General features: G+C 43.4%; 1 protein-coding gene across 3 annotated transcripts in view; it reads left to right on the top strand.

The window, feature by feature from the left end:
• The first annotated feature begins 8,642 nt into the window (after window positions 1-8,642).
• The window catches only part of LOC118118579 (protein kinase C epsilon type), a 56,658-nt gene continuing 51,393 nt past the window's right edge, over window positions 8,643-13,907 (top strand). For all 3 annotated transcript variants that reach the window (XR_004697975.2, XR_007034772.1, XM_035171712.2), the window contains exon 1: window positions 8,643-9,658. Coding sequence is in view for 1 of the 3 variants with exons in the window: in XM_035171712.2 (XP_035027603.1) it covers window positions 9,311-9,658 (348 nt within the window). In the remaining 2 variants the exon portion in view is untranslated. The remainder of the gene's footprint in view (window positions 9,659-13,907) is intronic.

The following is a 13,907-nucleotide window of genomic DNA, read 5'->3' as shown; positions in this document are numbered from 1 at the left end:
GACACAGTGAACACAGAGACAAAGACTGAGACTGAGACAGACACAGACAGACAGACAGACAGACAGATAGATATAAGGACACATAGATAGATAGATAGATAGATAGATAGATAGATAGATAGATAGATAGATAGATAGATAGATAGATAGATAGAAAGACACATAGATAGATAGATAGATAGATAGATAGATAGATAGATAGATAGATAGATAGAAAGACACATAGATAGATAGATAGATAGATAGATAGATAGATAGATAGATAGATAGATAGAAAGACACATAGATAGATAGATAGATAGATAGATACAGATAGATAGATAGATAGATAGATAGATAGACACATAGATAGATAGATAGATAGATAGATAGATAGATAGATAGATAGATAGATAGATAGATAGATAGATAGATAGATAGATAGATAGATAGAAAAACACATAGATAGATAGATAGATAGATAGATAGATAGATAGATAGATAGATAGATAGATAGATAGATAGATAGATAGATAGATAGATAGATCAGCGGACATGCCACTGTGAAATCTTTTATTTCACAGAATAAACAACTACAACAATCTCATTTATTGTTATTTCTAATACAGTTTATGGTTTAATTGTCAGGCCTCAATTTCATCTCTTCTCACATATTTTCATTGGCAATTTTCTATATATAATATATTAGAATATAATATAATTAAATATATTTACATTTTTTAATACATTTCTTCATTAATTTATATCTTAATATTTGTTTTATTTTATATAATTGGCCGCCAAAAAACTCATATTGTTCAAGCTCGATGGATGGATGGATAGATAGATAGATAGATAGATAGATAGATAGATAGATAGATAGATAGAGAGATAGATAGATTGATAGATGGATGGATAGAAGATAGATAGATAGATAGATAGATAGATAGATAGATAGATAGATAGAGAGAGAGATAGATAGATGGATGGATGGATGGATGGATGGATAGATAGAAAGATAGATAGATAGATGGATAGATAGAGAGATAGATAGATAGATAGATGGATAGATGGATAGATAGATAGATAGATAGAGATAGAGAGATAGATAGATAGATAGAGATAGATAGATAGATAGATAGATAGAGATGGATGGATAGATGGATAGATAGATAGATAGATAGATAGATAGATAGATATAGAGAGATAGATAGATAGATAGATAGATGGATAGATGGATGGATGGATAGAAATCATTGTTATTAAAAATATAAAGACTGTTTTTCACTTTGTAAATAATCGTTTCTGGTTTTATTCAGATTCACTGGATGATTAGTTCTTCGAGGCTGGATAAGGACAGTGGTAATGTCAAAAACATATTGTTTCCCAGTCTACACACACACACACACACACACACACACACACACACACACACTCACACAAGCACTCACAGGAAGTTATGAGAACAGGATAACCACAGGGACTGATGGGTAATAAAACTGCAGAATGATAATTTCAACTGGAACAACTGCTCGGAGACAATTTGGAGACACAGTCTTAAATCCATTACTGCAAGGACTGGATCAGTTTATTACTCAATTATTATTATTTATCTGTTTGTTCATGAGTAGCTGGGACAGAAATAAAAGATGTGTTTCCCTGCAGTATCAGAGAGTGATCACCTGAACGTGCACAGTAATTAGCTGACATGAGAGGAGGTTGTGTTCAAATCAGAAACCTGGAAGAGTTTGAGTTGATTTAGAGACGAGTGAGACGGAAACATTAAAAACCAGACAGACACGGCAGAGGCTCAATTCCCAGAACTGTCTCCCTGCTTTATAACTTCATCTCACTCTGACGGCTTTAAAGACACTGAGTTGTTCTTCGGGGCCGAGCGACGCTTTTGGAAAACAAAGCCAAGATTTGCATCTGCTCTCCCCGAGGGCTCCCGAAAACATCCAGCGAGCCAGGAGACGATAATCCTCCAACTCTTCCCGAAGCAGCACATCACCCTGCTGCAGTGATGGAGAGAATCATGAGATATTGATCACAGCAGCAGCTTATTGGATGTGAACAGAGACCTGGTGAGCGAACACATGAATATTGAATATGAAGCTGACTTTGTTTTAAGCCCTAAACGGCCTCTCAGGTCACTCCTGATGCTTCCAAAGCTGCGTTATGAGCTGGAGCAGGAAGGCTGTGGATGATAATTTGCTTTCAGGAGCTACAACAAAATCAAAAGAGCCGTTATTGATTGTTCTGATGAAATACACACCAGGGGTTTTCTATAAAGTTTAATTTACTTACAGCTGCGCTGATCAATATTTTATAAATGAAAGTGGCAATCAGAAAGAAGTTCATTAAAATAAAGTCACAGAATGAGGAAACTTAATGATGGTTGAGCCTGTGATGAAAGTATTGCAATATTTGTACATTAGTTGTATCATGAACTGAGTGTCTGTGGCTCAGACTTTAAATAAAGATGGACGACACGTCTCTACTTCGCCCACTATCCAGAAATGAAAATATCACGGATACGGGCGCCGCCATCTTGTGCCATTGACGTCACTTGGAGCCAGAATCTGTGCAGTAACGAGGGGGGGTGGAGCCGCAGCAGCAAAGTCCCGCCAATGTGTCTGTCGACCAATCGTGAGTCAGTCTCAGCTGTCAATCACGATGTCTCAGGTTTTTATCCTCAATCAATCAAAACCAAACTTTGGGCCATGTCCAATCTGCTGACATGGAGGAGGTGGGGTTTATGACATGTACTGCAGCCAGCCACCAGGGGGTGATGGAGAGACTTTGGCTTCACTTGAGAAAGAGTCACTTCCTCTTTCAAATCACATGAGGCAAAGAATTAACTCAGAAACAAATGAGACTTCTGCAAAATACGATTTTTATAACTGGTTCTCAATTTCCCAAAACAATCGTTAAGTTTTGTTAGAACTTGATTAAAGTTTGAAATTAAAGAATAAAAAACCAAAGCTGACTGAGGCGAACATTACCCAAAATGCAATGCTCTCTTTTTAATCTCCCTGATTTAAGAAAATTAGGGAATTGAGGGAAATGATTTAGGGAAAAGGATAAAAGAAGAAATGAAGCGTTTAAATAAGATTAAACCTGATTTTACTTTCTCAGGTTCGTATCCTCGTGGACGTTGCATTAATCTGCAGTATTTGAATATTTTATATCCACTCTTTCTCCATCGTTCTCTGCTCCTCTCACAGTTTGGATTCACGTGTCCCTCTGGTTGAGTTCCTCTCCTCTCTGACTTCAGCAGGTACAGTATTCTGGCCGGCAGCCACTTCAGGAGGAAACAGCTGGTTTTACTGCAGGCTGGCGTTTCCTCTCCTCGCCCTCCTGGGACACGCAGCACTACCTCCTGCTCTCCACGCTGCACCTCCATGCTGCTCGTGCTGACGTGCACTTTTTTGCTTTGCCCTAATTTTGCAGGTCTTTTTTTTTAAACCAGCAACAGGACCATCTGCCTGGGCTCTAAATTAGGACAAGTATTTATCAAATGTCTTGTGATGGGAATACTGATCCCGGCTCTGCGTTGCCCTGCAGGTGGAGATAACTGACAAGGTCAAGGTTACGGAGATACGCCGCCTCGTCACATCAATATTCATTAAATTTCTGCTCAGATATGAAATGGAAAATTAATTGTTTGTGGGAATTTGGAGTCACGAGTGACAGTTTAATGAGACTTTGTGTCTTTTCTGACACATTTAACTAAATATATTCCTCTGAGGTGGCGTCCTGAATTAAATGAACGCAGATAAAAGACATCAAACTCCTGTTGTGGAACACAAGATGCACAAATCTACTGGTTTAAAGCTCCATGTGACAGAAAAGAGGGGAATTAAACCTCACTGTTGGCCTGTGGGAAATGGGTTTGGCTTGTTGTTATTCCTGCCGCTGGAGTTGAATCCTATTATAGATCATTTTTAACCTGCACCCCAGGGGCCAAAGTGGGAATATTGATTGTCTTACACAAAGTACCCTCCTGGGAGGAGAATGAAAAAGACCAAAAAAAAGAAACTCATATTGATTTTTGACAGTTTGTTTATGATTATACTGGAATAAGTCACTGCAGCAGAGGAGGATGAGGAGGATGAAGGTGGGTTATAGGAGGAGACAGACAGAGCAGGTACACGCAGCGTCACTGGTTTACTCTGGTTTCTCTTTGTGCTCACGTTAATGTCGTTCTCTGGCAGCTGTGTCGTGTTTAATTGAGCAGATGTTGCATAAAACATGCATGTGCACACACACACACACACACATGCACAGTGTTTGATATCATGTCAGTTATTTCTGGACAAGAACAGAAACACACACCAGTGTGAACAGAAAGCGAGAACAAGACAGAAAGAGCAGAAATAAAAGATTATAAAAAGATTATCATTTTGGACTGATGTTTAGCGCCACCTGCTGTGTGATAGCTGCTAGTGCAAATGACACTCGAATATATTGTCAAGTTTCTGGTTAATTTTTTTACCTTTTGACATTTTAATAATTCCACAAGGCATTTTTTGTGCTTATTAGTTTTAATTTACTGGAGGATGAAGAGGGTGTGATGATGAGTAAACTCCAGCTGCTGATGAAGGCCGCACAATGTGAGTTAAACTTCTACATGCAGAAGTCCACATGTCCTAAATTATCTTTGATTAAAATATTGTGGGTTTTTATTGAGTTTGAGTTAAGATCAAACTAAATGAAAATGGAGGTTGAAAATAATAATAAACATAAATAATATGAGACCATATTCATATAAATCATTGAGTGTGTGGTGTTTTTCTGTTTCTCAATCAGCTCGATTCTGTTGAACTTCAGAACTTCAGTCAGTCCTGAATGAAAACCTATTTATTCACTAAGACTAAAAATACATATTCCTTTATCTATTTAAGAACAATGCAGCGTCTCCTGTTTCCTCTTTACTCCACAAAAAGATTTTTCCTTTCATTCCTGCAGAGGAAACAAAAAAAGTTCCTCTCAGGCTTCAGCTATTTTCCTGCAGCTACAGGGACGTTACCCTCATCCTGCTGTGACCATAGTTACAGTTGTGATGACAACCACAGAAGGATCCCATCCACCGCCGCTGCCTGCCGGCCACGTTGCTTTGATTTAAGAGAAGCTGAGTTAGCAGGGAGGGAGGTCAGGACGTGGCCGGGGTCCAGGGGATTTCCTCGGCCTGAGTTTGATTTGTATCTGCAGAGCTGCACAGACACACCAGCCGACGAGCTGCATGAGGAAAAGAGTCAGAGGAACGAGAGAAAGGACGATGTTGCTTTCAAATGATGGGAAAACTTTTGTTTCCACAGCCTCAGCACGCGAACTGGAATATTATTATATGTACAAAAGTGAAGATTTTCAGGATAAGATTTGCCTGTAGAGATAATCTGTTTATACCAGGTAGAAGCAAATTACAGGAGCCTGCAGCAGCACCTCTGTGTCAGTTTGTCATTAATAATATATAAATATAATATCAGTTTGCTACATGGAAACATTATGACATTTGCGCAATTCAGCTTGAACACGGGAACAGCTGATGTCGAGAGAGGGGGAGAATTTGGAGGTCAAAGGTCACCGTGGCCTCACAAAACCCTTTTTTTCCCTGTGAACACGTCATCTTAAAAACATCTTGAGAGAAACCTTTCAGATTTTGGGATAAATGTTCGACTCACAGATGAACTGATTAGATTTTGATGATCAAAGGTCAAAGGTCAAGGTCATGGCGACTTCACAGAACATGTTTCTGGTCTCTAACACTCGTCTGTCTTTACAGAATTTCTTCTCATTTTGACTCAGATAGGAACTGATTATATTTCAGTGCTCAAAGGTCAAAGGTCACAGGACTGAAAGTGCTCAGGTTGGTGAAGACAAACAAACACATGATGGTGGAAATTCTCGTTGATTCTGATTCTTTCTCACTCTAATCTTCTGCATTGAGTTTGACTTGTAGTTTTGAAGATTCACCAGGAGGGTTCACCAGTGTTCAACTTTTAAATGGTGGACACCACGGAGTCACACCTCATTCATCTTTACATCATTTATCTCATTTCTACACCTTTATACTAAGACTTCATCCACAGTCATCACGTTTGTTTTAAAGTATTCAATGTGAGTAATATGACAGTTTATATCTCACGCAGACTTGTTGATAGCAGATGGAAATAAGTTGTTTCAGGTTTTCAAAGTAGAGATTTGTCTCCGTGTGCTGAGAACATTCAGGAGAATTTTAAAAATGTAGGATTTCGAAGCAAAATCAGGACACAGAGACATAGATGGTGATTTAAAGTAACTGAAATGTAATAATAATAATAATAATAACTTTATTTCTAGCACTTATCTAAACAAGGTTACAAAGTGCTTCATAAAATCCTTATCAGAAATGAATTATAAAAAATAAAAGGTATTTAATTCAGTTACATTTTAAGCTCGAGACCTTAAAAGAACGGAAGGTGATGGAATCTTAACTTTGATGTGAGTGATGAATTCTCTTTAATAACCTGACGAATGGTACATGTCAGTTTCTCTCTGTATCCATGCTCTGTGATGTGTTGTTGAATTCTCTGATATATGATATTGTTTGAATGCAGATACTGTCTGAATATTACCTGTGCAGATAAACGTGCAGCTGCCACAGCGTGCACGGCTCTCGGGCCTCGCGTTGCGTCCACCAGGTACAGCATGTTCCCACACCGATGCTCTGATGTCACTAAATGACACCAGATGCTTTGACCCTTCGTCTTAAGTCTTAACCTTTTCAATAAATCACATTATGCCGTCGGTGAAACACACAGAGTCTCAGGTTTGTGTAGAAAATGCAGAAAACGATCTAATTCCTCTGGAGTCCATCGCCTCACATGCTTCGTCTGATTGGATTGACTGTATTCAACACAATGGTTTTATAGTGAAGAGGCATACATGCAAGATTCTACATACAGGCTGTGAATACTTCTGTGATGTAGTTTTTTTTAATTTATGAAATTCCTGGTAAAATTCCCATGTTGCAACACAATCCTTAAAAAAATCCCAAATAAAAACAACTGTATTTGATCCTTGGTTCCAGCTCGAGCTCCGATGAGGCCAAAGCTTCTCAGCTATTGTAAATATGATACTTCTGTCATATTAAATCAAACTCAGACAGACGGACTCACTGTTGAAATATTTAGTTATTTGTGCACGATTTCAAAGTCTGTAGGAAACTGCTTGTTGTCAGTGCTGCACACAGCCTGACCATGTGGCCAATAAAGTATTATGGCACGCGATCATCTCTTTGAAATTCCACACATGCCTCACATATCCCCACACTCATCCCCTCAGGCCCCATCTTTTATGGAGCTGGCGATCGGCTGTTATCGAGTGGCTGAATGTTCATATTTCTGCACCTGGACTTCCAGCAGAGGGGGGAGACACGTGAAGCTGGAACAGCCTCAGTGTTTTTACCCAAACTTTATTTATTCTGCAGAAACCGGGCGGACGCTGGGAGAGATCTGATTGGCCCCTGAAGTGACCCTGTACTGTCAGAGGTCAACAAACAAACAAACAAACAAACAAACAAACAAACTAACTAACAAACTAACAAACTAACAATGAATTTGTTGATTCCACTTCAGACTGTTTGACTAAATCATCTGAGATGTGAAGTCAAAGCTGATGAAGGACTAACTTCACTTCCACCTTAAGAGGAGCCTTGCTCAAGGGCAGTGTGTGTAGAATGTAAAGCTTTTATTTTTTCTTAAATTAATTTATTCTCTCCTCATCCTCCTTTCTTCCTCCTCTTCCTCTCCACCTCCTCTTCTCCTCCTCCTCTCATCTCTTCCTCCTCCTCCTCCTCTTCCTCCTCTTCCTCTCCACCTCCTCCTCTCATCTCTTCCTCATCCTCCTCCTCTCCACCTCCTCTTCCTCCTCATTTTCCTCCTCCACTTCCTCTCTTCCTCCTCTCCTCCTCCTTCTCTCTCCTCCTCTTTATCTCTTTCTCCTCTTCTCCTTTCTTCCTCCTCTTCCTCCTCTCCTCCTCCTCTTCCTCTTCTCCTCCTCCTCTCCTCTCTTCCTCCTCTCCTCTATTCCTCCTCATTTCCCCCTCCTCTCCTCCTCCTCCACTTCCTATCTTCCTCCTCTCCTCTTCCTCTTCTCCTCCTCCTCTCCTCTCTTCCTCCTTTCCTCCTCATCCACCTCCTCTCCTCTTCCTCCTCCTCTCCCCCTCCTCTTCCTCCTCTCCACCTCCTCTCCTCTCTTCCTCCTCATTTTCCTCCTCCTCTTCCTCCTCCTCTTCCTCCCTTCCTCCTCCTCCTCTTTCTCCTCATTTTCCTCCTCCTCTTCCTCCTCCTCTTCCTCCTCTCCTCTCTTCCTCCTCTTTCTCCTCTTTCTCCTCATTTTCCTCCTCCTCCTCCTCCTCCACTTCCTATCTTACTCCTCTCCTCCTCATATCTTCCTCCTCCTCTCCTCTCCTCCTCCTCTCCACGTCCTCTTCCTCTTCTCCTCCTCCTCTCCTCTCCCTCCTCCTCTCTTCTTCCTCCTCCCCTCCTCTTCTCCTCCTCCTCTCCACGTCCTCTTCCTCTTCTCCTCCTCCTCTCTTCTTCCTCCTCCTCTCCTCTTCTCCTCTCCTCCTCCTCTCCACGTCCTCTTCCTCTTCTCCTCCTCCTCTCCTCTTCCTCCTCCTCCCGTGTCTGGGCTGCCTCTCTCTCTCCTCCAGTGTGTGACAGCAGCCTCCCAGAGATCTGACGTGTTTTTCGCATTTCCTGCGCCAGAGAGAGACGCAGCGCAGCCGCGTCGGAGGGTCTGTCTGTGGGGGGAGGCAGCCAGAGGTATGTCCACCCCGGGAGGAAGTTAGGGATCAGTGCACGAAACCAGGCCGTGCAGCGAGCACCCAGGAGCCGCTGTCTTCCCTCCTACCGCCGGGACCTGCCCCTCCTCTCCGCTGCGGCTCCAGCTCCGCCGATGCGCCGCGTCCGGAGCCTCCCACGCCGCCTCACGGTGCCATGCGACGCGGAGCAGCCACTTCCACGGAGCCCACCGGAGCTTCCGAACCCCTCTCGTGTCCCAAATGAAGCCGTGACGCACGGACTCACATCTGGGGCCTTTGGACCTGTTCGCGTTTCCTCCGTGCGCTTCTGAAGGAGGCGTCCACGCGTCACCGCACCGTCTCTGTGCCGCTGCGGTTTTGTTCCCTGTCACTTCTGAGAGGACGTGCGGACACTTGAGGGTGAGATCACAGCGTCGGCCGGGAGGAGACACAGGGAGGAGCAGCACGGAGCCGCCACTCCGCACGAGGAGCGGCGTGTTGTTGAGGGGGGAGAGGGGACGGGTGCAAACAAGTGTCCGCGCCATGGTGGTGTTCAACGGGCAGCTGAGGATCCGGATCCGCGAGGCGCTGCACCTCAAGCCCACCGCCTGGTCCCTGCGCCACGCCGTCGGCCCCAAGGCGCAGACCTTCCTCCTGGACACGTACATCGCCCTGAACGTGGACGACTCGCGCGTGGGCCAGACGTGCACGAAGCAGAAGACCAACAGCCCCGCGTGGAACGACGAGTTCACCACGGACGTGCACGACGGGCGCACGGTCGAGCTGTCCGTGTTCCACGACGCGCCCATCGGCTACGACGACTTCGTGGCCAACTGCATCATCCCGCTGGAGGACATCCTGCACAACGACAGCAAGCACTTCGAGGACTGGGTGAGACACGCGCACACACACACACACACACACACACACACACACACACACACACACACACACACACACACACACACACACACACTCTTCATATTTCTTTATTGTTAAAACATCAGTGCAGGGCCGGCTCTAGCCTTTATGGGGCCATATGAGAAATCAGATTTAGGGCCCCCCCCACCCCACATCCATCTCCAATATTTTTCACTGGCAGTTGTGTCGGTGTGATGATGTTTTCAGACCTTCTCCGAACTCCGGTGAAATGTTCTGGAGTTTCTGAACGTGAGAACATAAATCAGTAAAATGTCAGAGTGAGTCCATGTGAGAAAACAACCGGGAAATGTTCTGGAAACTTCCCAGTGAGCGAGTGGACGTGTTGATGAGGTTTCTAACACGTGACGGACGTGAAACTGGAAGAACACAAATATCTCAGGACGAAGAAGAGGAGCCGTACACGTAGAAGACGAAGACGTCAACTTGGAAAGACGAGGAGGTTCCAGAGCTTTTGGTGATGAGGGCCGACGCCGGTGTGGATGAGCTGTAAACAACAACACTGATCTTTCCACAGCAGAATTTATACGTCATGTCCCGCCTCCTGCTGCTCTACAGGCTCTGCCCCTCGCCTGAATGTTCCCCACATGTTCCTGTTGTTGTGAACGAGTCGGACCCGGAACAATCTGCTGCTGCTGCTTCACATGAGAAACACCAACTACAGGAAACGTCCAGAAGCTATTTTACAGACACTTTTCAGAGTTCATGTCTGAAAGCAGCTTTAAAGGCAGCAGGGATTAAATAATCCTTGTTATCATAATCTTTAGTTTGTTTATGATGAGGTTTGACCATCAAGATGCCTTGTGGGACATTTCAAGTTCTCTCAGGGCTCCACAAGTGACCACAGCTTGAGTTTAGTGTCGGTCTTGAAAAACTGTTTCTTAGTCTCAATGTGAAGTTTTCCAGGTTAAATCAAGTTTAAATAATCTCTTGCTGGGATGGAGACTTGCCTCTGATGGTTTCACACCTCCCCTTGCTTTGGCCCAATGTTTCATCAGAAAATATTGAAAAAGTATTTATCATAATTCTGACATCTTCAAATCTGTTGTTTTGTCTAAGCATTTTTATTTTTTTATCATGTTTGTCAGAAAAAAATTAATCTGAACAGCTGAGAAGCTCAAACCAGGTACTGTTTTGAAAAGTGACATTTCACCTGACAACACATCGCCTTCAGACGCCGCTTACAAACCAATGCTTCTTTAATGTGAGGGTTTTGTTGCCGTTTCATTTGAGTCATATTTAAGTGAAATAAATTCATACTTTCTTTCATGTTACAGTAACGTGCACTGTTCTTGGAACACAGGCTTGCAGATACACAACAAACACACAGTGTATAGATCCTGTTACCTTTGTTGTGCTCTTGTTAGCTGAACTACTGACCCACAGCAGCATTACAAAAGATGGAAAGAATGGATGATGTGTGTGTGTGTGTCTGTGTGTGTGTGTGTGGCAGGGCACATGCATGATACACACAGCAGCATAAAGAAGCTGTTCATTGTTGTCTGAAGCCGCTGAAGCAGATGAATGTTTGAGTGTTTTATTGATGAGGCCATCAGGTCCATTAGAGGCAGATGCAGAGAGAGAGAGCAAGGGAGGGAGAGTACAAGATGAAAGAGAGGGAGGATGATGATGATGATGAAACAGGAGGAGGACAGGAGGAGGACAGGATGGAGAAAAGAGAAAGCTCGTCTTCCAGCGTTGTCTCCATGGTGTAAATCTTTAAAGTCTTTGGAAGTCAGCGGGAGCCGTGTGACGCTCCACGTGTTCTGACAGTGAAGACTCAGCTCTACACTTTAGGTTTTTTGAAGAAGATGAAAGTGACTCAGCGTCTGGCGCCTTTAATGATCTGGTGTCGAGGTTAAGTCACAGTTCTGATCTGCGTTAGCATCCTACCGCAGATCTGTGTGATTTCAGAACGCTGAGTCGACAACTTTAAGGTGTCTCGTTGATTTAAAGTCACCGGTGTCTCGCTCTAATCCCGTTTCATCCTCTGGAATGAAAGGAATTTTTGATCCGTCTCCTCCGGGCGTTTCGAGCCGTTCCCATGGGCACTGTGGGCTGAACGTGTCTTGACTTAAGCTGTGTCGTGGGTTATGTAATCTCACACAAAGAAAGACTTGACATCACCTTGAGCGAACTAAACGCCCCGTGTAGTTTCCCAGTGAGCAATGCTAACGTAAGCTGCTGAGGAGAGCGTGTGCGGGACGGGGTTTTCTTTCGCCTTTGAGAACATGCGGCTGCAGAAGCTGGACGACGACCTGCTGATGCGGGACATTCCTGGATTCATGCACTCCGGCATGCATGAAATATTGTGAAAATACCAACATGTGCAATGGAGGGCAGTTGGCTTCATGGTGATTAACACTGGGAAAAGGGAAACCTGTTATAACAAAAGTGGCAAACTCATTAAAACATGATGAAAACAGGAGCATCATTCAGGTTTTTGAGTGAAGAGCGTGTGAACAGAAACTTTGAATCCAAGTTGTGACAAGTACCTGGTTTTTACAAAAAACAAAACCGCAAAGAGCAAACGATAATGTCACTGTTCTGCTGCAAGTCTGAACACAAACTGTCAACAATCAGCATCAGCAGAAAATGATCCCTGCTGAACACACACACACACACACACACACACACACACACGCACACACACACACACACACACACACACACACGCACACACACACACACACACACACACACACACACACACACACACGCACACACACAGTTGAGTGAATCCACATGTCAGAAATTGAATCGTTCATGCAGGTGTGAAGAACAAAATGCTACGACATGAAAACCGTTGTGTTCTCGCTCATAATAAATGTGTCTCCCGACAGTTTGACCATTTACTGAGGTGCCAGAAGAATAATGGTCCCACTTGACAACGCAGCGCACTTTTATTTGAGAAGCAATTAAAAAGCTGTCAAGCAGAGAGATTCTGCAGGATCGAGCGTTTGTTGTGTCGTTGTTTCTCACAATTCTTTAGTGCGGTGTCGTATCAAACCTCAAGACTTCATTCCTACTGTTTATAAACATCAATTTCCTCAATAAATACCATAAACAGGAAAAGGCATGTGTCCACTAATTAAATAATAATAAATAACAGGATTTAAATAAACATAATCAACTATAGAAACACAAAACCTACAAGTCTAAGAGAGATGTGTAGATAGATAAACAGTTCTGAGACCTTTGAGTTAATCAGCATCATTTCACTTAGCATTCGATGAGTAAAGTCTCTTCTGCTGAGGTCGTGCTTGTGGTTTCCAGTAACAGCCTGATTCTGGTCGTCTGGCTGCGACTCAGAGAAAAAGAGAAGAAGAAGAATAAAAGACATGAAAAAGGATCAGATTCCTGAATCTTTGAGGAATTTCTGCTGGTCTCTGAACAGTGATTTCATGTGTGGGCAGCCGCCTTGTTAGAACATGTCATGGAAGAAAGAAGCGGAGAAAACAAGTGTTTGATTTTACTACAGGACGGACAGCGAGGGAGGGTGGGGGGGTGGTGACAGAGACAGAGGGGGCGTTGAAGAAAGACGTCTGGGTTGAATGGTGGAGTGACAGAGTGGGGGTGGAGGCGGGCGCTGGTGGAGGCAGCAGCGTTTGATCTCTGTGCGTTAATTTAATCAAAGCTTGTTCCCAGATCAGCTTAAATGTTCAGGGCAGATAAAAAGGAATTCTGCTCTCATCACTTTTTCAGTGTCTGTAAATGTTTTGTTGTTGGATGAAGAAGACACGAGTCATGAGTTTGAAAGTGTTGACAGTCGATGTTGAAATCAACCTGGGTGCAGTTCTGTAGCTGTTCCTGTCGCAGGCTTCTCCAAGCCAAGTTAGAGAACAGGGCGATTTAACTTAGTGAAATGATTTCCCCCCCCAGGAGGGCAACACTCACACTGCAGCACCTGGTTTTATCATTAATACACTGACAAACCTTGAATTAAAGCCCTGTGCCAACCAGTGTAGTCTCATGCTACATACGTTTGTTTTCCAGGTCATCCTGATATATCACGTTCACAGGAACATGAGGTGACCTTAACCTTTGACCACCAAATTACAATCAATTCATCCTTGAGTCCAAGTGAACATTTGTTTCTAAATTTGAAGAAATTCCCTCAAGGTGTTTTTCAGATATCATGTTCACAACACAGTCATTCAAGGGGCCGTTTTTGCAAACAAAGCTCCGACTCGGTGTGTTT

The sequence above is a fragment of the Hippoglossus stenolepis genome, chromosome 12 (assembly GCF_022539355.2).
Source record: "Hippoglossus stenolepis isolate QCI-W04-F060 chromosome 12, HSTE1.2, whole genome shotgun sequence".
NCBI lineage: Eukaryota > Metazoa > Chordata > Actinopteri > Pleuronectiformes > Pleuronectidae > Hippoglossus > Hippoglossus stenolepis.
The sequence above is the reverse complement of the archived record's forward strand: the minus strand, read 5'-3'. Positions and strand labels throughout refer to the sequence as shown.